Below are 27,757 nucleotides of genomic sequence, written 5' to 3' on the forward strand. Positions count from 1 at the left end.
GAGGGCAATTGAGAGTTAGGGTGAGAGAGTATCATTAAACTTTAGGGAGAATAAAAAGATGCTTTAGAAGGAGGTAAATAAAGTGCGTAAGACAAGAGAACAAATGGGAACATCAGTAAAAAGGGCTAATGGGGAGGTAAATACAAGTTGTGATGAAGTGAGAAGGAGATGGAGTGAGTATTTTGAAGACTTGTTGAATGTGTTTGATGATAAGAGTGGCAGATATAGGGGGCTTTGATCGAGGTGGTGTGCAAAGTAAGTGGGTCAGGGAGAATGGTTTGGTAAAAAGAGAAGAGGTAGTGAAAGCTTTGCAGATGATGAAAGCTGGCAAGGCAGCAGTTTTGTAAGGTATTACAGGGAAATTTATTAAAAAAGGGGTGACTGTGTTGTTGGCTGGTTGGTAAGGATAATCAATGTATGTATGGTTCACGGTGAAGTGCCTAAGGATAAGCGGAATGCATGCATTGTGCCATTGTTCAAAGGCAAAGGGGATGAAAGTGAGTGTTTAAATTACAGAGGTACAAGTCTGTTGAGTATTCCTGGGAAATTATATGGGAGGGTATTGGCTGAGAGGGTAAAAGCATGTACAGAGCATCAGATTAGGGAAGAGCAGAGTGGTTTCAGAAGTGGTAGAGGATGCGTGGATTAGGTGTTTGCTTTGAAGGATGTATGCAAGAAATACTTAGAAACACAGATGGATTTGTATGTAGCATTTATGGATGTGGAGAAGGTTTATGATAGAGTTGATAGAGATGGTCTTTGGAAGGTATTAAGAGCATATGGTGCAGGATGTAAGTTGCTAGAAGCAGTGAAAAGTTTTCATCAAGGATGTAAGGCATGTGTACGAGTAGGAAGAGAGGAAGCGATTGGCTTCCAGTTTAGGAAAGCGATTGGCTTCCAGTTTATGGATGGGGTTATTAGGGAGGTGAATGCAAGTTTGGACGGAGAGGCAAGTATGCAGTCTGTTGTCGATGAGAGGGCTTTGGAAGTGAGTCAGGTGTTGTTCGCTGATGATACAGTGCTGGTGGCTGATTCCGGTGAGAAACTGCAAAAGTTGGTGACTGAGTTTGGTAAAGTGTGGAAAAAAAGAAAGCTGAGAGTAAATGTGAATAAGAGCAAGGTTCAGTAGGTTAAGGGACAAGTCAATTGGGAGGTGAGTTTGAATGGAGAAAAATTGGAGGAAGTGAAGTGTTTTAGATATCTGGGAGTGGATTTAGCAGCAGATGGAACCATGGAAGTGGAAGTGAGTCACAGGGTGGAGGAGGGGGAAAAGGTTCTGGGAGCATTGAAGAATGAATGGAGGGCAAGAACATTATCTCAGAGCAAAAATAGGTATGTTTGAAGGAATAGTGATTCAAACAATGTTATATGGTTGCGAGGCATGGGCGATAGATAAAGTTGTGCAAATGAGGGTGGATGTGTTGGAAATGAGATATTTGAGGACAACATGTGGTTTGAGGTGGTTTGATCGACTAAGTAATGAAAGGGTAAGAAAGATGTGTGGTAATAAAAAGAGTGTGGTTGAGAGAGCAGAAGAAGGCTTATTGAAATGATTTGGTAACATGGAGAGAATGAGTGAGGAAATATTGACAAAGAGGATATATGTGTCAGAGGTGGAGGGAACAAGGTGAAGTGGAAAACCAAATTGGAGGTGAAAGGAGGGAGAAAAAAAATTTTGAGCAATCGGGGCCTGAACATCAGGAGGGTGAAAGGCGTGCAAGGAATAGAGTGAATTGGAATGATGTGGTATACCGGGCTCGACACACTATCAACGGACTGAACCAGGGCATGTGAGGCATCTGGGGTAAACCATGGAAAGCTTTGTGGGGCCTCCTAGATGTGGAAAGGGAGCTATTGTTTCGGTGCAATAGACATGACAGCTAGAGACTTGAGTGCGAGCAAATGTGGCCTTTGTTGTCTTTTCCTAGTAATACCTCGCACACACATGGGGGGGGATGCCATTTCATGTGTGACGGGGTGGCAACGGGAATGGATGAAGGCAGCAAGTATGAATATGTACATGTGTATGTTTGTATATGTATGCGTATGTATATGCACGTATACATTGAAATGTATAGGTATGTATATGTGCATGTGTGGGCATGTATGTATGTACATGTGTATGTGGGTTGGTTGGGCCATTCTTTCATCTATGTCCTTGTGCTACCTCACTAATGAGGAAGACACACACGCACATATACCTACATACACATACCAACATATACATATACATACATATGCATGTACAGATTCATACTTGCTTGCCTTCATCAATTCCTGGTGCTACCCTGCCCCACAAGAAACAGCATTGCCACCCCCTGCTTCAGTGAGGTAGTGCCAGGAAAACAGACAAAAAAGGCCACATTCATTCACGCTCAGTCTCTTGCTGTCATGTGTAATGGACTGAAACCATAGGTCCCTATCCACATCCAGGCCCCATAGACCACATTCCCTGGTTTAGTCCACTGACAGCACATCGACCTTGTATACCACATTGTGCCAATTCATTCTATTCCTCCTGCATGTTCATGCCAGGACCGCTCAAAATCTTTTTCATTCCATCGTTCCACCTCCAATTTGGTCTCCCACTTTTCCTTCATCCCTTCACCTTTCCTCCCTCATTCTTTCCATATGTCCAAAACATTTCAACACACCCTCTTCTGCTCTCTCAACCTCACTTTTTTTTATTTCCTTATATCTCTCTTACCCTTTCATTACTTACTCGATCAAACCACTTCACACCACATATTGTCCCCAGACATTTCATTTCCAACACATCCACCTTGCTCCTTACAACCCTATCTATAACACATGCCTCGCAACCATAAGATATTGTTGGAACTACTATTCCTTCAAACATACCCATTTTCCTCTCCAAGATAAAGTTTCCTCCTTACACACATTCTTCATTGCTCCTAAAACCATCACCCCCTCCCAAACCCCAAGACTCACTTCTTCCATGGTTCCATTCACTGCGAAGTCCACTCCCATGTATTTAAAACACTTCACTTCCTCCAATCTATCTTCACTGAAACTTACATCCCACCTAACTTGTCCCTCAACCCTGCTGAATGTAAAAACCTTGCTCTTACTCACATTCACTCTCAACTTTCTCCTTTCAAACACTTTTCCAAACTCAATCATCAACTGCAGTTTCTCACTCAAATCAGCCACCAGTAATGCATTGTCAGCAAACAAAACTGACTCACTTCCTAGGCCCTCTCATCCACAACAGACTGCATATTCACCCCTCTCTCCAAAATACTTGCATTTACCTCCCAACCACCCCATCCACAAACAAATTAAACAACCATGGAGACATCACACTCCCCTGCCCCAGAGCAACCTTCACAGGGAACTAATCACTCTCCTCTCTTCCTACCTGTACATATGCCTTACATCCTTGTTTAAAACTTTTCACTGCTTCTAACAACTTACCTCCCACACCATATACTCTTAAGACCTTCCACAAAGCATCTCTATCAACCCTATCATATGCCTTCTCCAGATCCATAAATGCTACATACAAATCCGTCTGTTCTTTTAAGTACTTCTCACACACATTCTTCAAAGCAAATGCCTGATCCACACATTCTCTACCACTTCTGAAACCGCACTGCTCCTCCCCAATCTGATGCCCTGTACATGCCTTCACCCTCTCAATCAATATCCTCCCATACAATTTCCCAGGAATACTCAACAAACTTATGCCACTGCAGTTTCAACACACATCTCTATTCCCTTTGCCTCTGTACAATGGAACTATGCATGCATTCCTCCAATCCTCAGGCACTTCACCATGATCCATAAATACATTGAATGTCCTTACCAACCAATCAACAATATAGTCACCCCCTTTCTTCATAAATCTAACTGCAATACCATCCAAACCCACCGTCTTGCTGGATTTCATCTTCCACAAAGCCTTCACTACTTCACTCTTAACCAAACCATTCTCCCTGACCCTCTCACTTTGCACATAACCCTGACCAAAACACCCTACATCTGCCACTCTATCATCTAATACATTCAACAAATCTTCAAAATGCTCACTCCATCTCCTTCTCACTTCATCACTACCAGCTATAACTTTCCCCCTATCCCCCTTCACTGATGTTCCCATTTGTTCTCTTGTCTTACACATGTTATTTACCTCCTTCAAAATATCTTTTTATTCTCCCTAAAATTTAATGATACTCTCTCACCCCAAATCTCATTTGCCCTCTTGTTCAACCCTTGCACCTTCCTCTTGACCTCCTGACACTTTCTTTAAACATCTCCCTGCCACTGCACTCCTTCCTTGTATCATCCAAAAACCTCTCTTTTCTCTTTCACTAACAACTTAACTTCTTCATCCCAGCACTCACTACCCTTTCTAATCTGCCCACCTCCCACCTTTCTCTTGCCACATGCATCTTTTGCACATGCCATCACTGCTCCCCTAAATACATCCCATTCCTCACACCTCCAGTCACATCATTTGCTCTCACTTTCTGCCACTCTACACTCAATCCCTCCAGGTCCTTCCTCACACAAGTCTCCTTAACAAGCTCAATTACTCTCACCACTCTCTTCTCCCTAACATTCTCTCTTGTTTTTTAAAAACCTGTATAAATCCTCACCTTCGCCCAAACAAGATAGTGATCTGACATCCCACCACCTGCCCCTCTCAGCACATTAACATCCAAGTCTCTCTTTTACTCACCAATCAATTAATGCGTAATAATGACCTTTGACCACCTCTCCTACTCACATACATATACTTAAGTATATCAAAATCTCCAGGCTTTTTTCAGTACATAAATCCACAAGCTCTTCATCATTTCCATTCATAACACTGAATATCCTATGTACACCAATTGTACCCTCAACAGCCACATTACTCACCTTTGCATTTAAATCACCTATCACTAAAACATGGTCCTGTGCATCAAAGATGCTGACACACTTACTCTGCTGCTCCCAAAACACTTGCTTCTTGTGATCTTTCTTCTCATGATCAGGTGCATAAGCACCAATAATGGGTACATTTGAAGAAATAGTAGTTCCAACAATTTTATATGGTTGCAAGGCATAGGCTACAGATAGGGTTGTACAGAGGAGAGTGGATGTGTTGGAAATGAAATGTTTGAGGACAATATATGGTGTGAGGTATTTTCATCAAGTAACAAAAGGGTAAGAAAGATGTATAGGAAATAAAAAATGTGGTTGAGAGAGCAGAAGAGTGTGTGTTGAAATGGTTTGGACATATGGACAGAATGAGTGAGGAAGGATTGACAAAGAGGATATATGTGTGTCAGAGGTGGAGGGAACAAGGAGAGGCAGGAGAACAAATTGTAGGCAGAAGGATGGAGTGAAAAAGATTTGAGCAATCAGGGCCTGAACATGCTGGAGGATGAGACACACAAAAAACACAGTGAATTGGAACGATGTGGTATACCGGGGTTGATGTGTTCTTAATGGACTTTAGCAGGGCATGTGAAACGTCTGGGGTAAACCATGGAAAAGTCTGTGGGGCCTGGATGTGGATAGGGAATTGTGGTTTTGGTGCATTACACAAGACAGCTAGAGACTGAGTGTGAACGAATGTTGCCTTTTTTATCGGTTTTTGTGTGTAAAGCAGTGAAACGACAGCTTCCTATACATATTCAGGCCCCACACCCCTATCCATGGTTTACCCCAGACGTTTCACATGCCCTAATTCAGTCCAATGACAGCACGTCGATCCTGGTGTACAACATCGTACCAATTCACTCTATTCCTTGCATGCCTCTCACCCTCCTGCATGTTCAGGCCCCAATCACTCAAAATCTTTTTCACTCCATCCTTCCACGTCCAATTTGGTCTCCTGCTTCTCCTTCTTCCCTCCACCTCTGACACATATATCCTGCTTGTCAACCATTCCTCACTCAATTTCTATATAAGTCCAAACCATTTCAACACACCCTCTTCTGCTCTCTCAACCACACTCTTTTCATTCCCACACATCACTCTTACCCTTTTCTCATTTACTCGATCAAACCACCTCACACATATTATCCTCAAAAATTTCATTTCCAACACATCCACCCTCCTCTGTACAACGCTATCTATACCCCACGCCTCGCAACCAAATAATATTGTTGCGACTACTATTTCTTCAAACATACCCATTTTTGCTCTCCGAGATAACATTCTCTCTTCCACACATTCTTCATCGCTTTCAGAACCTTCGCCCCCTCCCCCATCCTGAGACTCACTTCCGCTTCCATGGTTCCATCCGCTGCGAAGTCCACTCACAGATATCTAAAACACTTCACTTCCTCCAGTTTTTCTCCATTCAAACTTACATCCCAACTAACTTGTCTCTCAACCTTGCTGAACCTAATAACCTTGCTCTTGTTCACATTAACTTTCAACTTTCTCCTTTCACAAACTTTTCCAAACTCAGTCACTAACTTCTGCACATTCTCACTTGAATCAGCTAACAGTAATGTATCACCGGCAAACAACAACTGACTCACTTGCTACATCCTCTCATCCCAACAGACTGTATACTTGCCCCTCTCCAAAACTCTTGCATTTACCTCCCTAACCACCCCATCCATAAACAAACTAAACAACCATGGGGACATCACACACCCCTGCCACAGACCGACCTTCACTGGGAACCAATCACTCTCCTCTCTTCCTACTCGTACACATGCCTTACATCCTTGATAAGAACTTTTCACTGCTTCTGCCACCTTACTTCCCACACCATATACTCTATAGACCTTCCACAAAGCATTTGTGTCAACCTTATCATGTGCCTTCTCCAGACCCAATCTTAGGGGCCCCTACTTAATGTTCCTACCAACTACTTCTGCCAAATATGTCCACCTAATGTTCCAACCAACTACTTCTACCTAATTCTCCCAGCTAATGCTTCTATGCACTACTACCTAATGCCTGTTTAATGTTGTTCCTACCTACTGCTTCTATCTATTGCTCCTACCATTTAGCCAAATGGCAGAGCTAACACACAGCACTCACAGCAGGAATATCTAGAGTAATGAAGAATAAATTTTGTGAGTTTAAAGGTGTCAAGTATAATGTGTAACATGGAGAGACTATGCTTATGGACAAAATGCCATTAGCCCATCCTTCCACATCCAATTTGGTTTCCTGCTTCTCCTTCTTCCCTCCATCTCTGACACATGTATCCTCTTTGTCAACCATTCCTCACTCACTTTCAACATATGTCCAAACCATTTCAACAAACCCTCTTCTGCTCTCTCAACCACACTCTTTTCATTTCCACACATCACTCTTACCCTTTTATCATTTACTCGATCAAACCACCTCATATATATTATCCTCAAAAATTTCATTTCCAACCCATCCACCTTCCTCTGTACAATGCTATCTATACCCCACGCCTCACAACCACATAATATTGTTGCAACTACTATTTCTTCAAACATACCCATTTTTGCTCTCCGAGATAACGTTTTCTCTTCCACACATTCCATTTTTGCTCTCCGAAATAACATTCTCTCTTCCACACATTCTTCATCGCTTCCAGAACCTTCGCCCCCTCCCCCAACCTGAGACTCACTTCCGCTTTCATGGTTCCATCCGCTGCGAAGTCCACTCCCAGACATCTAAAACACTTCACTTCCTCCAGTTTTCCTCCATTCAATCTTACATCCCAACTAACTTGTTTCTCGACCTTGCTGAACCTAATAACCTTGCTCTTGTTCACATTAACTTTCAACTTTCTCCTTTCACAAACTTTTCCAAACTCAGTCACTAACTTCTGCACATTCTCACTTGAATCAGCTAACAGTAATGTATCACCGGCAAACAACTACTGACTCACTTCCTACGCCCTCTCACCCCAACAGACTGTATACTCGCCCCTCTCCAAAACTCTTGCATTTACCTCCCTAACCACCCCATCCATAAACAAATTAAACTACCATGGGGACATCACACACCCCTGCCACAGACCAACCTTCACTGGGAACCAATCACTCTCCTCTTTTCCGACTCGTACATATGCCTTACATCCTTGATAAGAACTTTTCACTGCTTCTGCCAGCTTACTTCCCACACCATATACTCTATAGACCTTCCACAAAGCATTTCTGTCAACCCTATCATATGCCTTCTCCAGACCCAATCTCAGAGGCCCCTACTTAATGTTCCTACCAACAACTTCTACCTAATGTGTCCACCTAATGTTCCAACCAACTACTTCTACCTAATTCTCCCAGCTAATGCTTCTATGTACTACTATGTAATGCCATTTTAATGTTCCTACCTACTGCTTCTATCTATTGCTCCTACCATTTTGCCAAATGGCATAGCTAACACACAACACTCACAGCAGGAATATCTAGAGTACTGAAGAATAAATTTTGTGAGTTTAAGGTTGTCAAGGTGACAAGGAGAGACTATGCTTGTGGCCAAAATGCCATTAGCCAATGTGGGTGAGACAGAAAGAAAAAAAACAGCTGGTTGGGTTTAAGGAGTACAGCTTGAACATCACTTTGGTGCTGGCGCACTACACAACCACCTTTTACTATAGATTTTTATAAGCCTTTAGCTAATCAGCACCAAACATCACCAGTTTTGAGCAATCTCTTGGTGACCACGTTTACTGTGCTGTGATTGATTGATTTATTGTATTGTTGCCTACTTCAGTTCAAGAGGAGGAAAATGTCTGGAAAAAGGCCTTTCACTGTTAATATTACTGATATGTCTAGGAATTCAAGGAAAATCAACAGTTTGTATACAAAAAATGTAGGTTATGAGGAGTACAGACATTGGTTATCATAAGCTGATCTGACTAAACAGGTAAGTATTCATTTTTCCTCTACCAATAAGAATCATTATTTTGCTTTATTATATTTTGTCGCTGCATCACTCATTAGCAAGGTAGCGCAAGGAAACAGACAAAAGAATAGCGCAACCCACCCACATACACATGTATATACATAAACACCCACACACGCATATATACATACCTATAAATTTCAATGTTTTTTTTTTTTTTTGGCTTTGTCGCTGTCTCCCGCGTTTGCGAGGTAGCGCAAGGAAACAGACGAAAGAAATGGCCCAACCCACCCCCATACACATGTATATACATACGTCCACACACGCAAATATACATACCTACACAGCTTTCCATGGTTTACCACAGACGCTTCACATGCCTTGATTCAATCCACTGACAGCACGTCAACCCCGGTATACCACATCGCTCCAATTCACTCTATTCCTTGTCCTCCTTTCACCCTCCTGCATGTTCAGGCCCCGATCACACAAAATCTTTTTCACTCCATCTTTCCACCTCCAATTTGGTCTCCCTCTTCTCCTCGTTCCCTCCACCTCCGACACATATATCCTCTTGGTCAATCTTTCCTCACTCATTCTCTCCGTGTGCCCAAACCAATTCAAAACACCCTCTTCTGCTCTCTCAACCACGCTCTTTTTATTTCCACACATCTCTCTTACCCTTACGTTACTTACTCGATCAAACCACCTCACACCACACATTGTCCTCAAACATCTCATTTCCAGCACATCCATCCTCCTGCGCACAACTCTATCCATAGCCCACGCCTCGCAACCATACAACATTGTTGGAACCACTATTCCTTCAAACATACCCATTTTTGCTTTCCGAGATAATGTTCTCGACTTCCACACATTCTTCAAGGCTCCCAGAATTTTCGCCCCCTCCCCCACCCTATGATCCACTTCCGCTTCCATGGTTCCATCCGCTGCCAGATCCACTCCCAGATATCTAAAACACTTCACTTCCTCCAGTTTTTCTCCATTCAAACTCACCTCCCAATTGACTTGACCCTCAACCCTACTGTACCTAATAACCTTGCTCTTATTCACATTTACTCTTAACTTTCTTCTTCCACACACTTTACCAAACTCAGTCACCAGCTTCTGCAGTTTCTCACATGAATCAGCCATCAGCGCTGTATCATCAGCGAACAACAACTGACTCACTTCCCAAGCTCTCTCATCCCCAACAGACTTCATACTTGCCCCTCTTTCCAAAACTCTTGCATTTACCTCCCTAACAACCCCATCCATAAACAAATTAAACAACCATGGAGACATCACACACCCCTGCCGCAAACCTATATTCACTGAGAACCAATCACTTTCCTCTCTTCCTACACGTACACATGCCTTACATCCTCGATAAAAACTTTTCACTGCTTCTAACAACTTGCCTCCCACACCATATACTCTTAATACCTTCCACAGAGCATCTCTATCAACTCTATCATATGCCTTCTCCAGATCCATAAATGCTACATACAAATCCATTTGCTTTTCTAAGTATTTCTCACATACATTCTTCAAAGCAAACACCTGATCCACACATCCTCTACCACTTCTGAAACCACACTGCTCTTCCCCAATCTGATGCTCTGTACATGCCTTCACCCCCTCAATCAATACCCTCCCATATAATTTACCAGGAATACACAACAAACTTATACCTCTGTAATTTGAGCACTCACTCTTATCCCCTTTGCCTTTGTACAATGGCACTATGCACGCATTCCGCCAATCCTCAGGCACCTCACCATGAGTCATATATACATTAAATAACCTTACCAACCAGTCAACAATACAGTCACCCCCTTTTTTAATAAATTCCACTGAAATACCATCCAAACCTGCTGCCTTGTCGGCTTTCATCTTCCGCAAAGCTTTTACTACCTCTTCTCTGTTTACCAAATCATTTTCCCTAACCCTCGCACTTTGCACACCACCTCGACCAAAACACCCTATATCTGCCACTCTATCATCAAACACATTCAACAAACCTTCAAAATACTCACTCCATCTCCTTCTCACATCACCACTACTTGTTATCACCACCCCATTTGTGCCCTTCACTGAAGTTCCCATTTGCTCCCTTGTCTTACGCACTTTATTTACCTCCTTCCAGAACATCTTTTTATTCTCCCTAAAATTTAATGATACTCTCTCACCCCAACTCTCATTTGCCCTCTTTTTCACCTCTTGCACCTTTCTCTTGACCTCCTGTCTCTTTCTTTTATACGTCTCCCACTCAATTGCATTTTTTCCCTGCAAAAATCGTCCAAATGCCTCTCTCTTCTCTTTCACTAATACTCTTACTTCTTCATCCCACCACTCACTACCCTTTCTAATCAACTCACCTCCCACTCTTCTCATGCCACAAGCATCTTTTGAGCAATCCATCACTGATTCCCTAAATACATCCCATTCCTCCCCCACTCCCCTTACTTCCATTGTTCTCACCTTTTCCATTCTGTACTCAGTCTCTCCTGGTACTTCCTCACACAAGTCTCCTTCCCAAGCTCACTTACTCTCACCACCCTCTTCACCCCAACATTCACTCTTCTTTTCTGGAAACCCATACAAATCTTCACCTTAGCCTCCACAAGATAATGATCAGACATCCCTCCAGTTGCACCTCTCAGCACATTAACATCCAAAAGTCTCTCTTTCGCGCGCCTGTCAATTAACACGTAACCCAATAACGCTCTCTGGCCATCTCTCCTACTTACATAAGTTTCTTTTCTTCTTTCAAACTATTCGCCATTTCCCGCATTAGCGAGGTAGCGTTAAGAACAGAGGACTGGGCCTTTGAGGGAATACCCTCACCTGGCCCAATTCTCTGTTCCTTCTTTTGCGGAAAAAAAAAAAAAAAAAAAAAACGAAAGGGGAGGATTTCCAGCCCCCCGCTCCCTCCCCTTTTAGTCGCCTTCTACGACACGCAGGGAATACGTGGGAAGTATTCTTAATCCCCTATCCCCAGGGATAAGTATACTTATGTATATCTCGCTTTTTAAACCAGGTATTCCCAATCATCAGTCCTTTTTCAGCACATAAATCTACAAGCTCTTCACCATTTCCATTTACAACACTGAACACCCCATGTATACCAATTATTCCCTCAACTGCCACATTACTCACCTTTGCATTCAAATCACCCAACACTATAACCCGGTCTCGTGCATCAAAACCACTAACACACTCATCCAGCTGCTCCCAAAACACTTGCCTCTCATGATCTTTCTTTTCATGCCCAGGTGCATATGCACCAATAATCACCCATCTCTCTCCATCAACTTTCAGTTTTACCCATATTAATCGAGAATTTACTTTCTTACACTCTATCACATACTTCCACAACTCCTGTTTCAGGAGTACTGCTACTCCTTCCCTTGCTCTTGTCCTCTCACTAACCCCTGACTTTACTCCCAAGACATTCCCAAACCACTCTTCCCCTTTACCCTTGAGCTTCGTTTCACTCAGAGCCAAAACATCCAGGTTCCTTTCCTCAAACATACTACCTGTCTCTCCTTTTTTCACATCTTGGTTACATCCACACACATTTAGGCACCCCAATCTGAGCCTTCGAGGAGGATGAGCACTCCCCGCGTGACTCCTTCTTCTGTTTCCCATTTTAGAAAGTTGAAAAGAAAAAAAATACAAGGAAGTGTTTTAGATATCTGGGAGTGGATCTGGCAGCGGATGGAAGTGGAAGTGGATCATAGGGTGGGGGAGGGGGCGAAAATTCTGGGAGCCTTGAAGAATGTGTGGAAGTCGAGAACATTATCTCAGAAAGCAAAAATGGGTATGTTTGAAGGAATAGTGGTTCCAACAATGTTGTATGGTTGCGAGGCGTGGACTATGGATAGAGTTGTGCGCAGGAGGATGGATGTGCTGGAAATGAGATGTTTGAGGACAATGTGTGGTGTGAGGTGGTTTGATCGAGTAAGTAACGTAAGGGTAAGAGAGATGTGTGGAAATAAAAAGAGCATGGTTGAGAGAGCAGAGGAGGGTGTTTTGAAATGGTTTGGTCACATGGAGAGAATGAGTGAGGAAAGATTGACCAAGAGGATATATGTGTCGGAGGTGGAGGGAACGAGGAGAAGAGGGAGACCAAATTGGAGGTGGAAAGATGGAGTGAAAAAGATTTTGTGTGATCGGGGCCTGAACATGCAGGAGGGTGAAAGGAGGGCAAGGAATAGAGTGAATTGGAGCGATGTGGTATACCGGGGTTGACGTGCTGTCAGTGGATTGAATCAAGGCATGTGAAGCGTCTGTAGTAAACCATGGAAATCTGTGTAGGTATGTATATTTGCGTGTGTGGACGTATGTATATACATGTGTATGGGGGTGGGTTGGGCCATTTCTTTCGTCTGTTTCCTTGCGCTACCTCGCAAACGCGGGAGACAGCGGAAAAAAAAAAAAAAAAAAAAAAGTCTGTGTATCTATATGTATGTATTTGTTGAAATGTATAGGTATGCATATGTGCGTGTGTGGGCATTTATGTATATACATGTGCATGTGGTTGGGTTGGGCCATTCTTTGGTCTGCATCCTTGCGCTACCTCACTAACATAGGAGACAGCAACAAAGTATAAGAAATAAAAAAAATACACAGACATATACATATACACGCATGTACATATTCATACATGATGCCTTCATCCATTCCCGTCACCACCCTGCCACACATGAAATGGAACCCCCCTCCCCATGCAAGGTAGAGCTTGGAAAAGACAACAAAGGCCACATTCGTTTACACTCAGTCTCCAGCTGTCATGTGTAATGCACCAAAACCACAGCTCCCTTTCCACATCCAGGCCCCAAAAATCTTTCCATGGTTTACCCCAGTCGTTTCACATGCCCTGGTTCAATCCACTGACAGCATGTCAACCTTGGTATACAACATCATTCCAATTCACTCTATTTCTTGCATGCCTTTCACCCTCCTGTATGTTCAGGCCCCTATTGCTCAAAATCTTTTTCATTCCATCCTTCCAATTTGGTCTCCCACCTCTCCTCGTTCCCTCCACCTCTGACACATATCCTCTTTGTCAATCTTTCCTCACTCATTCTCTCCATGTGCCCAAACCATTTCAATACACCCTCTTTTGTTCTCTCAACCACACTCTTTTTATTACCACACATATCTCTTACTCTTTCATTACTTACTCGATCAAACCACCTCACACCACATACTGTCCTCAAACATCTCATTTCCAACACATCCACCCTCTGCCACACAACCCTATCTATAGCCCATGCCTTGCAACCACATAACATTGTTGGAACCACTATTCCTTCAAACATACCCATTTTTGCTCTCTGAAATAACGTTCTCGCCTTCCACACATTCTTCAATGCTCCAAGAACCTTCGCCCCCTCCCCACCCTGTGACTCACTTCTACTTCCATGGTTCCATCCACTGCTAAATCCACTCCCAGGTATCTAAAACGCTTCACTTCCTCCAGTTTTTCTCCTTTCAAACTTACCTCCCAATTAACTTGTCCCTCAAATTATCATCTATAAAATGATTTACAATATTTATCATGTGCACACAATCACCATTTGTGTTATCATCATTATCCAAATCAAGCCCCTATATATCATTCTACTGGGACAATGTTTTAACTGCCTCTTTTGATTTTTTGTTTGAAGCTCTGACCAGAAATGAATCCACAGTGCTGATATAATTAAATACTGTCTGTACATTGTTTCCCCCTATTTGATTAACTGCATCTTTTGACTTTGGCATTAATATTTCACATGCCAATTGGATTCTACTTTTAAAAGTAAATTGGCACGATGCATTTCAGGATTTTCAGTGTAAACTATGGATGAGGGGATGGAGGTTCTGGAAGTGCTGACGAATGTATGGGAAGAGATAGTGTTATCTGGGAAAGCAAAATTAGGTACTGTGAGGCATGAGCTATAGATAAGGCTGTGCAGAGGAGGATGGATATGTTGGAAATGAAATGTTTGAGGATATTATGTGGTGTGTGTGTGTGTGTGTGTGTGTGTGTGTGTGTGTGTGTGTGTGTGTGTGTGGGTTGACTGAGTAACTGATGAAAGGGTAGGAGAGAATTGTGGTAATAAAAAGATTGGTTGAGAGAACCAAAGAGGGTGTGCTGAAATTGTTTGAACATATGAAGAGGATAAGTGAGGAAAGAATGACAAAGAGGATATTTTTTTTTTTTTTTTTTGTGCTTTGTCGCTGTCTCCCGCGTTTGTGAGGTAGCGCAAGGAAACAGACGAAAGAAATGGCCCAACCCACCCCCATACACATGTATATTCATACGTCCACACACGCAAATATACATACCTACACAGCTTTCCATGGTTTACCCCAGACGCCTCACATGCCTTGATTCAATCCACTGACAGCACGTCAACCCCGGTATACCACATCACTCCAATTCACTCTATTCCTTGCCCTCCTTTCACCCTCCTGCATGTTCAGGCCCCGATCACACAAAATCTTTTTCACTCCATCTTTCCACCTCCAATTTGGTCTCCCTCTTCTCCTCGTTCCCTCTACCTCCAACACATATATCCTCTTGGTCAATCTTTCCTCACTCATTCTCTCCATGTGCCCAAACCATTTCAAAATACCCTCTTCTGCTCTCTCAACCACGCTCTTTTTATTTCCACACATCTCTCTTACCCTTACGTTACTTACTCGATCAAACCACCTCACACCACACATTGTCCTCAAAATCTCATTTCCAGCACATCCATCCTCCTGCACACAACTCTATCCATAGCCCACGCCTCGCAACCATACAACATTGTTGGAACCACTATTCCTTCAAACATACCCATTTTTGCTTTCTGAGATAATGTTCTCGACTTCCACACATTCTTCAAGGCTCCCAGAATTTTCGCCCCCTCCCCCACCCTATGATCCACTTCCGCTTCTATGGTTCCATCCGCTGCCAGATCCACTCCCAGATATCTAAAACACTTCACTTCCTCCAGTTTTTCTCCATTCAAACTCACCTCCCAATTGACTTGACCCTCAACCCTACTGTACCTAATAACCTTGCTCTTATTCACATTTACTCTTAACTTTCTTCTTTCACACACTTTACCAAACTCAGTCACCAGCTTCTGCAGTTTCTCACATGAATCAGCCACCAGCGCTGTATCATCAGCGAACAACAACTGACTCACTTCCCAAGCTCTCTCATCCCCAACAGACTTCATACTTGCCCCTCTTTCCAAAACTCTTGCATTCACCTCCCTAACAACCCCATCCATAAACAAATTAAACAACCATGGAGACATCACACACCCCTGCCGCAAACCTACATTCACTGAGAACCAATCACTTTCCTCTCTTCCTACACATACACATGCCTTACATCCTCGATAAAAACTTTTCACTGCTTCTAACAACTTTCCTCCCACACCATATATTCTTAATACCTTCCACAGAGCATCTCTATCAACTCTATCATATGCCTTCTCCAGATCCATAAATGCTACATACAAATCCATTTGCTTTTCTAAGTATTTCTCACATACATTCTTCAAAGCAAACACCTGATCCACACATCCTCTACCACTTCTGAAACCACACTGCTCTTCCCCAATCTGATGCTCTGTACATGCCTTCACCCTCTCAATCAATACCCTCCCATATAATTTACCAGGAATACTCAACAAACTTATACCTCTGTAATTTGAGCACTTACTCTTATCCCCTTTGCCTTTGTACAATGGCACTATGCACGCATTTCGCCAATCCTCAGGCACCTCACCATGAGTCATTTTATTTATTTATTATACTTTGTCGCTGTCTCCCGCGTTTGTGAGGTAGCGCAAGGAAACAGACGAAAGAAATGGCCCAACCCCCCCCATACACATGTATATACATACGTCCACACACGCAAATATACATACCTACACAGCTTTCCATGGCTTACCCAAGACGCTTCACATGCCTTGATTCAATCCACTGACAGCACGTCAACCCCGGTATACCACATCGCTCCAATTCACTCTATTCCTTGCCCTCCTTTCACCCTCCTGCATGTTCAGGCCCCGATCACACAAAATCTTTTTCACTCCATCTTTCCACCTCCAATTTGGTCTCCCTCTTCTCCTCCTTCCCTCCACCTCCGACACATATATCCTCTTGGTCAATCTTTCCTCACTCATTCTCTCCATGTGCCCAAACCACTTCAAAACACCCTCTTCTGCTCTCTCAACCACGCTCTTTTTATTTCCACACATCTCTCTTACCCTTACGTTACTCACTCGATCAAACCACCTCACACCACACATTGTCCTCAAACATCTCATTTCCAGCACATGAGTCATATATACATTAAATAACCTTACCAACCAGTCAACAAAGAGGATATATATGTGGAAAAGGGGGGAACAGGAAAATGGGGGAACAGGAAAATGGAGGGACCAAACTGGAGATGGAAGGATGGAGTGAAAAAGATTTTGAGTGATTGGGGCCTGATTATCCAAGAGATGGAATGTGTGCACACAATAGTGAACTGAAACGATGTGGTATACATGGATTGACATGCTGTCAATGGACTGAACCAGGGTATGTGAAGCATCTGTGGAAAGGCTGTGAGGTCTAGTTGTGGATGGAGAACTGTGGTTTCGGTGCATTACACGACAGATAGGGAATGGATGTGAGCAGATGTGGCTCCTCTTTTTGGTTGTTCCTGACACTATCTCTAACACAAAATATCAATCAAGCATAAAAAAAAATATGATGCCTGTATAACTCGCTCATCTGTCCTCCAAAGAACCCATCTGCACTCCAGGAAATACAAACTCAGCACTTTCAGCCATGCCCATTAATTCATATCCTTGACAGTGTCAATGTCAGCTGTGAAAGAACATAGCACACTTTTTGCCAACAATGAAAGGTAATGTTAAAACTGCATCATTCTATTCAGGAAAGTATCACTGCCCTGAAAACCATGATCACTGGTTTAACCTTTCATCTACAATGCCCATATAATCCAGTTTACCATCTTTATGGTAGAGGCAACTGTTCCTCTGTTGTGTTCACATAAGGTAAGGTCATCCAGAAAATCTTGCTGCCTACATCTTTCACAGATATTTTGAAATTTGATGGTGTCTGTTTCTGTCTAATGCTACATTTAAGTTCCTCATTCCTCAACATAATGTAAAAAATTTTTTGCCATTAAAAGGAACATCAGTAACCCAATTTAAGACTTATGTCTGTTTTTAATTCTTTTGCGTCTTTTACTAATGGCCTTCCACACTTATTGTAGTAGCATCTGCAATGGATGGTATGAAACTGTGGCTCATATTCATAAAAATGTGAGATTTGGGTGAAAAATATTAGAGGTAAAAGTACAAAGAGAACAAAATTTCTTAAAGCATAACAGTCATATCAAACCCAATGCTCCATATTTTTTTTCTTACAAAAACTTTTCCCCACTATCAGGTATCAACAGTAGATTGAAAAAGTTTCTAAAAGATGATCAAACATGAAAGAAATTCGTAACTTACTGCAGATTGAGAAAATTCTTTATTTTCATCAATCACAGACAAAGGTTCATTGGCAGCACAATCTGCTTTACGCTTGATCTTTTGTCCTAAACTTTCAATGGATGCACAAGTCAGAACACTCTCTGAAAAGCTGCAAAAAAAGAAAACAGTAACTACTCAGTGGTCCACAAATCAAACCCAACAGATTATCATGTTCAAGACTATATGTAACAGCAAAATAGAAGTATAAAAATTCCTAGATAACCCTGCAAAAAGGTAAAAACAACCTCTACACTTCCAATCATACCTGCTATCTCTAATTTCCTCTTCGTCTTGACTATCAGCAGCTTCAGAATGGGATTCAAAATCAGAGAGTGAAGGAAAGAGGCAACCAGGCTTCACTTTTGGAACAAATTCTTTCTTGGGAGAAGAATCAACTCCTGGAAACAATGCACCTTCCTAAGAATGGGTGATTTCCTGAAAATATTCTTAACAAATACATTAAAACTTTTTCACTACATCCCAAATTTGAATTATTCACAGTTCATTCAGTTACTGCCAAGGAAGTGTTCCATGAAATATTCTTAGAGATAATCACTTATTTGTTATAACCTATTTCTACTATATAGGGAGGCACACCATCTCTTGAACCTTATCTACTATCTTACATGATCAGTTCAGACAGTATACTTAAATTCAGCAGAGAATGATTTAAAAGATGGGTCCCTATGAGTGTAAAACTTCCTCCCTGTATAGTACCAACAAATAAGTACATGGAGGTAATTACAGATTCCACCTGCATGTGGTTACAATACATGATCAATCCTCCTCAGCAAGGATATCATCATCATCTAAGAACAGAAAAAAGTAGTCTCCCAGAGGACCTTCTGCTCCAGAGAAGTCCCATCATTTTTCAGCTCCTCAGTGGGGGCAGCCACAAAGCTCCATGAATCCCATAAAAGGTGACCTGAGATATAACAGACTAAGAATTATAATATAATGCATGTATACTTTCTATGGAATCTGGAACCACTCTACCTACTTACTCGCATGCCTTACTCTGTTGATAAAAACTCCACACTGCTTCTAAAAGCTTTCCTCCCACACCATGTATTTGTAGCATCTTCCAAAAAGCATCTTTATCAACCTTATATACTTTCTCCAGATCCATAAAAGTCAAAAACAAATGCTTCTATTTTTCTAGGTATTCATTACACATATTCTTGAAAGAAACACCTTATCCAATATCCTCTATCACTGTTGGATTTGGTCATTGTTCAATCAAGTTGTTGGAAGCTGCAGCCCTCAGGTCTACATAGCCCCCATGGCCTGGCTGGACTGGTACACTTTGTAAGGTACCTGTCCAGTGCTCTCAAACTTACCTACTGAGCATACTATCCTGTTTCAGATGCACTTCTCTCTCATCTGCACTTCAGGGGGTATAGCCTCTGAGATTTTAGCCGTTCCCAGTAGTTCAGTACCTTTACCAGATAAACATGGAATGTGGAAGATCTTTGAAAATTTTCTCAATCTACAATTTTGCCTACCTTGTATTGTGGTGTTAGGACATGGCACTATTCAATTCATAAAAGAATGAGCACTCTGAATAATATCAACACTGGTGTTTCTTCTTTTGGTCTGAAGGTCCACAAGATCCAGCCTGCCATCCTTCAGCATATGGCAACCATTGTTTTGTTGTGTTTGCTGAAGGTTATGTCAACAGACATTATTATTCCTAAGTCTTTCATAGTCTGTTGCTTTTGATTCTTTATTTTTCCATGCCACATTTCATCTCATTCAAAGCTTTCACCATTCTTTTTACTAAACTACTTGCCATGACTCTTTCACTTCACATACCTCCATGACCCAAACACTCTACATCTGCCATCCTATCATCAAACACATTCAATAATCTTTTAAAGTACTCACTCCATCTACTCTTCACCTCATTAATGCCTATCATCACTTTCCCCTTACTTCCTCTTAACTGATGTTCCCATCTGCTCTGTTTTTCTCACACTGGAAACCTCCTTCCAAAACATCATTGTTTTTCTCACATTGGAAACATCCTCCCAAAACATCATCTCATTTTCCCTTAAGTTTGCTGATATTTGCTCACCCCAACTCACAACTGTCCTCTTTTTCAGCCCCTGCACTTTCCTCTTTTCCGTCTGCTACTTTCTCTTGTATATCTCCTTATAAGTCGACCTCTTTTGCTAAAAGTGCCACCCATATACCTCTCTTTTAGCTTTCACTAGCAACTCTAGTTTGTCATCCCACCACTCAATACCCTTTTTCACCTGCCCACCTTCCACATGCCACACACTCCTCTTGCATGTGCCGGTACTGCTTTCCTAAATACCTCTCATTCCTCACCCACTCCTAGTTTTGTTTCCTCTGACCTTCTAGCATTCTATGCTCAATCTCTCCTGACATTCCAACACACACATCCCTTTCCTAAGCTCACTTACTTGCACCACCCTCTTCTCACCCATATCATTTCTTCTTTTCTGAGAACCTTGACAAATCTTCACCCTCACCTCCATGACTCAAACCAAAGTTCTGTTAAACAGCAGTGGGAAATAACTTCAGTATTTCCACAATAAGCAAACTTATGAATTAAAGCCAATGCATGAAAGTCTTGAACACTTTGAAGTGACCGATAACAGTACCACTTTCCATAACAATCTTAGCAGTGGTATCTCCCTGTCTCAGCTTCTTGCATTCTCTGCCTCCAGTCCACCAATGCAAACCTGCTGGGATCTTTTTCAACATTATGAAAGCTTCTAAGCTACACCACTATTAGCACTCTCAGCACTTCAGACTGTGTTCCAATCTTAAATCAACAAATTAGGTACACTCATCACCCACCTAGTTACCTAATATACAAAGCACCATCTTGAGATGTCCCTATTATATAGAGCCACTATCAACAAACAGCTTTGCCAGAGTCTCATCACTGTTACAAACATTTATGAACAACAGTGTACTTGTGAATTAATTTTACTCAGGACCGCTAGCTGAAGTCCCTGTCAACAGATAAGCTAGATTAGCAATAAGTTCACTAGTGGTCAAAGCACAGCTTGTCAGGATTCCAGTTTATTAACTTGTCGCGACCAAAAGTCACTCCATAGTGTCACCCTAATTACTTAACCTTGACAAGGTGACAGGTGAAAGCCTGCGACCTCACATCACCTAGTAACCCTCAGAAGAATGTCTGGTGGCCCATCCTTCAGTTGCACTGGCAGTATTAATTTCCAATGCCCACACTCGGTGTCTTGCAGTAGCAGATCAAAAGCTGCAGCTCTAATTATAGATCATCTGACCCTTTCCATATGAAGCACTGTTCCATCTTATGGACTTAACCTCAAGTCCAGCAGCATGGAGAAAGGTTAGAAGCTTGTGACACTTGACTTCAACACCTCTAATGGATTGAACCAGGGCATGTGAAGCATCTGGGGTAAACCATGGAAAGTTTTGTGGGGCCTGGATGTGGAAAGGGAGCTGAGGTTTCGTTGCATTATACATGACAGCATGAGACTGAGTGTGAACGAATGTTGTCATTGTTGGTGGTGGTGGTGATTCATGTGTGGCAGGCTGGGGATGGGAATGGATGAAGGCAGCAAGTATGAATATGTACATGTGTATATATGTACATTTTATTATTATACTTTTTTTATTATACTTTGTCGCTGTCTCCCGCGTTTGCGAGGTAGCGCAAGGAAACAGACGAAAGAAATGGCCCAACCCCCCCCCATACACATGTATATACATACGTCCACACACGCAAATATACATACCTACACAGCTTTCCATGGTTTACCTCAGACGCTTCACATGCCTTGATTCAATCCACTGACAGCACGTCAACCCCGGTATACCACATCGCTCCAATTCACTCTATTCCTTGCCCTCCTTTCACCCTCCTGCATGTTCAGGCCCCGATCACACAAAATCTTTTTCACTCCATCTTTCCACCTCCAATTTGGTCTCCCTCTTCTCCTCGTTCCCTCCACCTCCGACACATATATCCTCTTGGTCAATCTTTCCTCACTCATTCTCTCCATGTGCCCAAACCACTTCAAAACACCCTCTTCTGCTCTCACAACCACGCTCTTTTTATTTCCACACATCTCTCTTACCCTTACGTTACTCACTCGATCAAACCACCTCACACCACACATTGTCCTCAAACATCTCATTTCCAGCACATCCATCCTCCTGCGCACAACTCTATCCATAGCACACACCTCGCAACCATACAACATTGTTGGAACCACTATTCCGTCAAACATACCCATTTTTGCTTTCTGAGATAATGTTCTCGACTTCCACACATTCTTCAAGGCCCCCAGAATTTTCGCCCCCTCCCCCACCCTATGATCCACTTCCGCTTCCATGGTTCCATCCGCTGCCAAATCCACTCCCAGATATCTAAAACACTTCACTTCCTCCAGTTTTTCTCCATTCAAACTCACCTCCCAATTGACTTGACCCTCAACCCTACTGTACCTAATAACCTTGCTCTTATTCACATTTACTCTTAACTTTCTTCTTCCACACACTTTACCAAACTCAGTCACCAGCTTCTGCAGTTTCTCACATGAATCAGCCACCAGCGCTGTATCATCAGCGAACAACAACTGACTCACTTCCCAAGCTCTCTCATCCCCAACAGACTTCATACTTGCCCCTCTTTCCAAAACTCTTGCATTTACCTCCCTAACAACCCCATCCATAAACAAATTAAACAACCATGGAGACATCACACACCCCTGCCGCAAACCTACATTCACTGAGAACCAATCACTTTCCTCTCTTCCTACACGTACACATGCCTTACATCCTCGATAAAAACTTCTCACTGCTTCTAACAACTTTCCTCCCACACCATATATTCTTAATACCTTCCACAGAGCATCTCTATCAACTCTATCATATGCCTTCTCCAGATCCATAAATGCTACATACAAATCCATTTGCTTTTCTAAGTATTCCTCACATACATTCTTCAAAGCAAACACCTGATCCACACATCCTCTACCACTTCTGAAACCACACTGCTCATCCCCAATCTGATGCTCTGTACATGCCTTCACCCTCTCAATCAATACCCTCCCATATAATTTACCAGGAATACTCAACAAACTTATACCTCTGTAATTTGAGCACTCACTCTTATCCCCTTTGCCTTTGTACAATGGCACTATGCATGCATTCCACCAATCCTCAGGCACCTCACCATGAGTCATACATACATTAAATAACCTTACCAACCAGTCAACAATACAGTTACCCCCTTTTTTAATAGATTCCACTGCAATACCATCCAAACCTGCTGCCTTGCCGGCTTTCATCTTCAGCAAAGCTTTCACTACCTCTTCTCTGTTTACCAAATCATTTTCCCTAACCCTCTCACTTTGCACACCACCTCGACCAAAACACCCTATATCTGCCACTCTATCATCAAACACATTCAACAAACCTTCAAAATACTCACTCCATCTCCTTCTCACATCACCACTACTTGTTATCACCTCCCCATTTGCGCCCTTCACTGAAGTTCCCATTTGCTCCCTTGTCTTACGCACTTTATTTACCTCCTTCCAGAACATCTTTTTATTCTCCCTAAAATTTAATGATACTCTCTCACCCCAACTCTCATTTGCCCTTTTTTTCACCTCTTGCACCTTTCTCTTGACCTCCTGTCTCTTTCTTTTATACATCTCCCACTGAATTGCATTTTTTCCCTGCAAAAATCGTCCAAATGCCTCTCTCTTCTCTTTCACTAATACTCTTACTTCTTCATCCCACCACTCACTACCCTTTCTAATCAACCCACCTCCCACTCTTCTCATGCCACAAGCATCTTTTGCGCAATCCATCACTGATTCCCTAAATACATCTCATTCCTCCCCCACTCCCCTTACTTCCATTGTTCTCACCTTTTTCCATTCTGTACTCAGTCTCTCCTGGTACTTCCTCACACAGGTCTCCTTCCCAAGCTCACTTACTCTCACCACCCTCTTCACCCCAACATTCACTCTTCTTTTCTGAACCCAATACAAATCTTCACCTTAGCCTCAACAAGATAATGATCAGACATCCCTCCAGTTGCACCTCTCAGCACATTAACATCCAAAAGTCTCTCTTTCGCACGCCTGTCAATCAACACGTAATCCAATAACGCTCTCTGGCCATCTCTCCTACTTACATAAGTATACTTATGTATATCTCGCTTTTTAAACCAGGTATTCCCAATCATCAGTCCTTTTTCAGCACATAAATCTACAAGCTCTTCACCATTTCCATTTACAACACTGAACACCCCATGTATACCAATTATTCCCTCAACTGCCACATTACTCACCTTTGCATTCAAATCACCCATCACTATAACCCTGGTCTCGTGCATCAAAACTACTAACACACTCATTCAGCTGCTCCCAAAACACTTGCCTCTCATGATCTTTCTTCTCATGCCCGGGTGCATATGCACCAATAATCACCCACCTCTCTCCATCAACTATATATGTACATGTCTGTGTATATGTATGTATATGTTGAAATTTATAGGTATGTATATGTGCATGTGTGGGCATTTATGCATATACATGTGTATGTGGGTGGGTTGGGCCATTCTTTTGTCTGTTTCCTTGCTGTACCTCACTAACATGGGAGACAGCAACAAAGTATAATACATAAATATCTATTTATTTAGATTCATTTTACTTTGCTTTGTCGCTGTCTCCCGCGTTAGTGAGGTAGCGCAAGGAAACAGACAAAAGAATGGCCCAACCCAACCACATACACATGTATATATATATATATACACGTCCACTTACGCAAATATGCATACCTATATATCTCAACGTATACATATATATATATATATACACACACAGGCATATACATATATAAACATGTACATAAATCATACTGTCTGACTTTATTCATTCCCATCGCCACCCCACCACACATGAAATAACAACCCCCTCCCCCCAAAATGTGTGCGAGGTAGCTCTAGAAAAGACAACAAAGGCCACACTCATTCACACTCAGTCTCTAGCTGTCATGTATAATGCACCGAAACCACAGCTCCTCTTCCACATCCAGGCCCCAGAGAACTTTCCATGGTTTACCCCAGACGCTTCACATGCCCTGGTTCAATCCATTGACAGCACATCGACTCCGGTATACCACAGCGTTCCAATTCACTCTATTCCTTGCACACCTTTCACCCTCCTGCATGTTCAGGTCCAATCACTCAAAATCTTTTTCACTCCATCTTTCCACCTCCAATTTGGTCTCCCACTTCTCCTTGTTCCCTTCACCTCTGACACATATATCCTCTTGGTCAATCTTTCCTCACTTATTCTCTCCATGTGACCAAACCATTTCAAAACACCCTCTTCTGCTCTCTCAACCACACTCTTTATATTACCACACATCTCCCTTACCCTTTCCACCTCCAATTTGGTCTCCCACTTCTCCTTGTTCCCTTCACCTCTGACACATATATCCTCTTGGTCAATCTTTCCTCACTTATTCTCTCCATGTGACCAAACCATTTCAAAACACCCTCTTCTGCTCTCTCAACCACACTCTTTATATTACCACACATCTCCCTTACCCTTTCCACCTCCAATTTGGTCTCCCACTTCTCCTTGTTCCCTTCACCTCTGACACATATATCCTCTTGGTCAATCTTTCCTCACTCATTCTCTCCATGTGACCAAACCATTTCAAAACACCCTCTTCTGCTCTCTCAACCACACTCTTTATATTACCACACATCTCTCTTACCTTTTCTTTACTTACTTGATCAAACAACCTCACACCACATATTGTCCTCAAACATCTCATTTCGAGCACATCCACCCTCCTCCGCACAACTCTATCTATAGCCCACGCCTTGCAACCATATAACATTGTTGGAACTACTATTCCTTCAAACATACCCATTTTTGCTTTCCGAGATACTGTTCTTCACTTCCACACATTCTTCAACGCTCCCAGAACTTTCGCCCCCACCCCAAAATCTATGATTCACTTCAACTTCCATGGTTCCATCCGCTGCCAAATCCACTCCCAGATATCTAAAACACTTCACTTCCTCCAGTCTTTCTCCATTCAAACTTACCTCCCAACTGACTTGTCCCGTAACCCTACCTTGCTCTTATTCACATTTACTCTCAGCTTTCTTCTTTCACACACTTTACCAAACTCAGTCACCAGCTCCTGCAGTTTCTCACATGAATCAGCCACCAGCGCTGTATCATCAGCAAACAACAACTGACTCACTTCCCAAACTCTCTCATCCACAACAGACTGCATACTTGACCCTCTTTCCAAAAGTCTTGCATTCACCTCCCTAACAACCCCATCCATAAACTAATTAAACAACCATGGAGACATCACACACCCCTGCCACAAACCTACATTCACTGAGAACCAATCATTTTCCTCTCTTCCTACACATACACATGCCTTACATCCTCGATAAAAACTTTTCACTGCTTCGAACAACTTGCCCCCACACCATATGTTCTTAATACCTTCCACAGAGCATCTCTATCAATTCTTATCATATGCCTTCTCCAGATCCATAAATGCTACATACAAATCCATTTGCTTTCCTAAGTATTTCTCACATACATTTTTCAAAGCAAATGCCTGATCCACACATCCTCTACCACTTCTGAAACCACACTGCTTTTCTCCAATCTGATGCTCTGTACATGCCTTCACCCTCTCAATCAATATCCTCAAATATAATATATCAGGAACACTCAACAAACTTATACCTCTGTATTTTGAGCACTCACTTTTATCCCCTTTGCCTTTGTACAATGGCACTATGAAAGTATTCCGCCAATCCTCAGGCACCTCACCATGAGTCATACATACATTAAATAACCTTACCAACCAATCAACAGTACAGTCACCCCCTTTTTAATAAATTCCACTGCAATACCATCCAAGCCTGCTGCCTTGCTGGCTTTCATCTTCCGCAAAGCTTTTACTACCTCTTCTCTGTTTACCAAATCATTCTCCCTAACCCTCTCACTTTGCACACCACCTCGACCTAAACACCCTATATCTGCCACTCTATTATCAAACACATTCAACAAACCTTCAAAATACTCACTCCATCTCCTTCTCACATCACCACTACTTGTTATCGCCTCCCCATTAGCCCCCTTCACTGATGTTCCCATTTGTTCCCTTGTCTTACGCACTTTATTTACCTCCTTCCAAAACATTTTTATTCTCCCTAAAATTTAATGATACTCTCTCACCCTAACTCTCATTTGCCCTCTTTCACCTCTTGCACCTTTCTCTTGACCTCCTGCCTCTTTCTTTTATACATCTCCCACTCATTTGCATTATCTCCCTGCAAAAATCATCCAAATGGCTCTCTCTTCTCTTTCACTAAAAATCTT

General features: G+C 42.3%; 1 protein-coding gene across 1 annotated transcript in view; it reads right to left on the reverse strand.

The window, feature by feature from the left end:
- LOC139764996 (uncharacterized) overlaps window positions 1–27,757 on the reverse strand; it is a 313,325-nt gene that overhangs the window by 125,753 nt on the left and 159,815 nt on the right. Inside the window, exons 12-13 of the mRNA XM_071692047.1 lie at window positions 18,619–18,751; window positions 18,333–18,462 (exon numbers count right to left, since the gene is read on the reverse strand). Coding sequence (XP_071548148.1) covers window positions 18,333–18,462; window positions 18,619–18,751 — 263 coding nt within the window. The remainder of the gene's footprint in view (window positions 1–18,332; window positions 18,463–18,618; window positions 18,752–27,757) is intronic.

This window comes from Panulirus ornatus, chromosome 52 (assembly GCF_036320965.1).
Source record: "Panulirus ornatus isolate Po-2019 chromosome 52, ASM3632096v1, whole genome shotgun sequence".
NCBI classification, from domain to species: domain Eukaryota; kingdom Metazoa; phylum Arthropoda; class Malacostraca; order Decapoda; family Palinuridae; genus Panulirus; species Panulirus ornatus.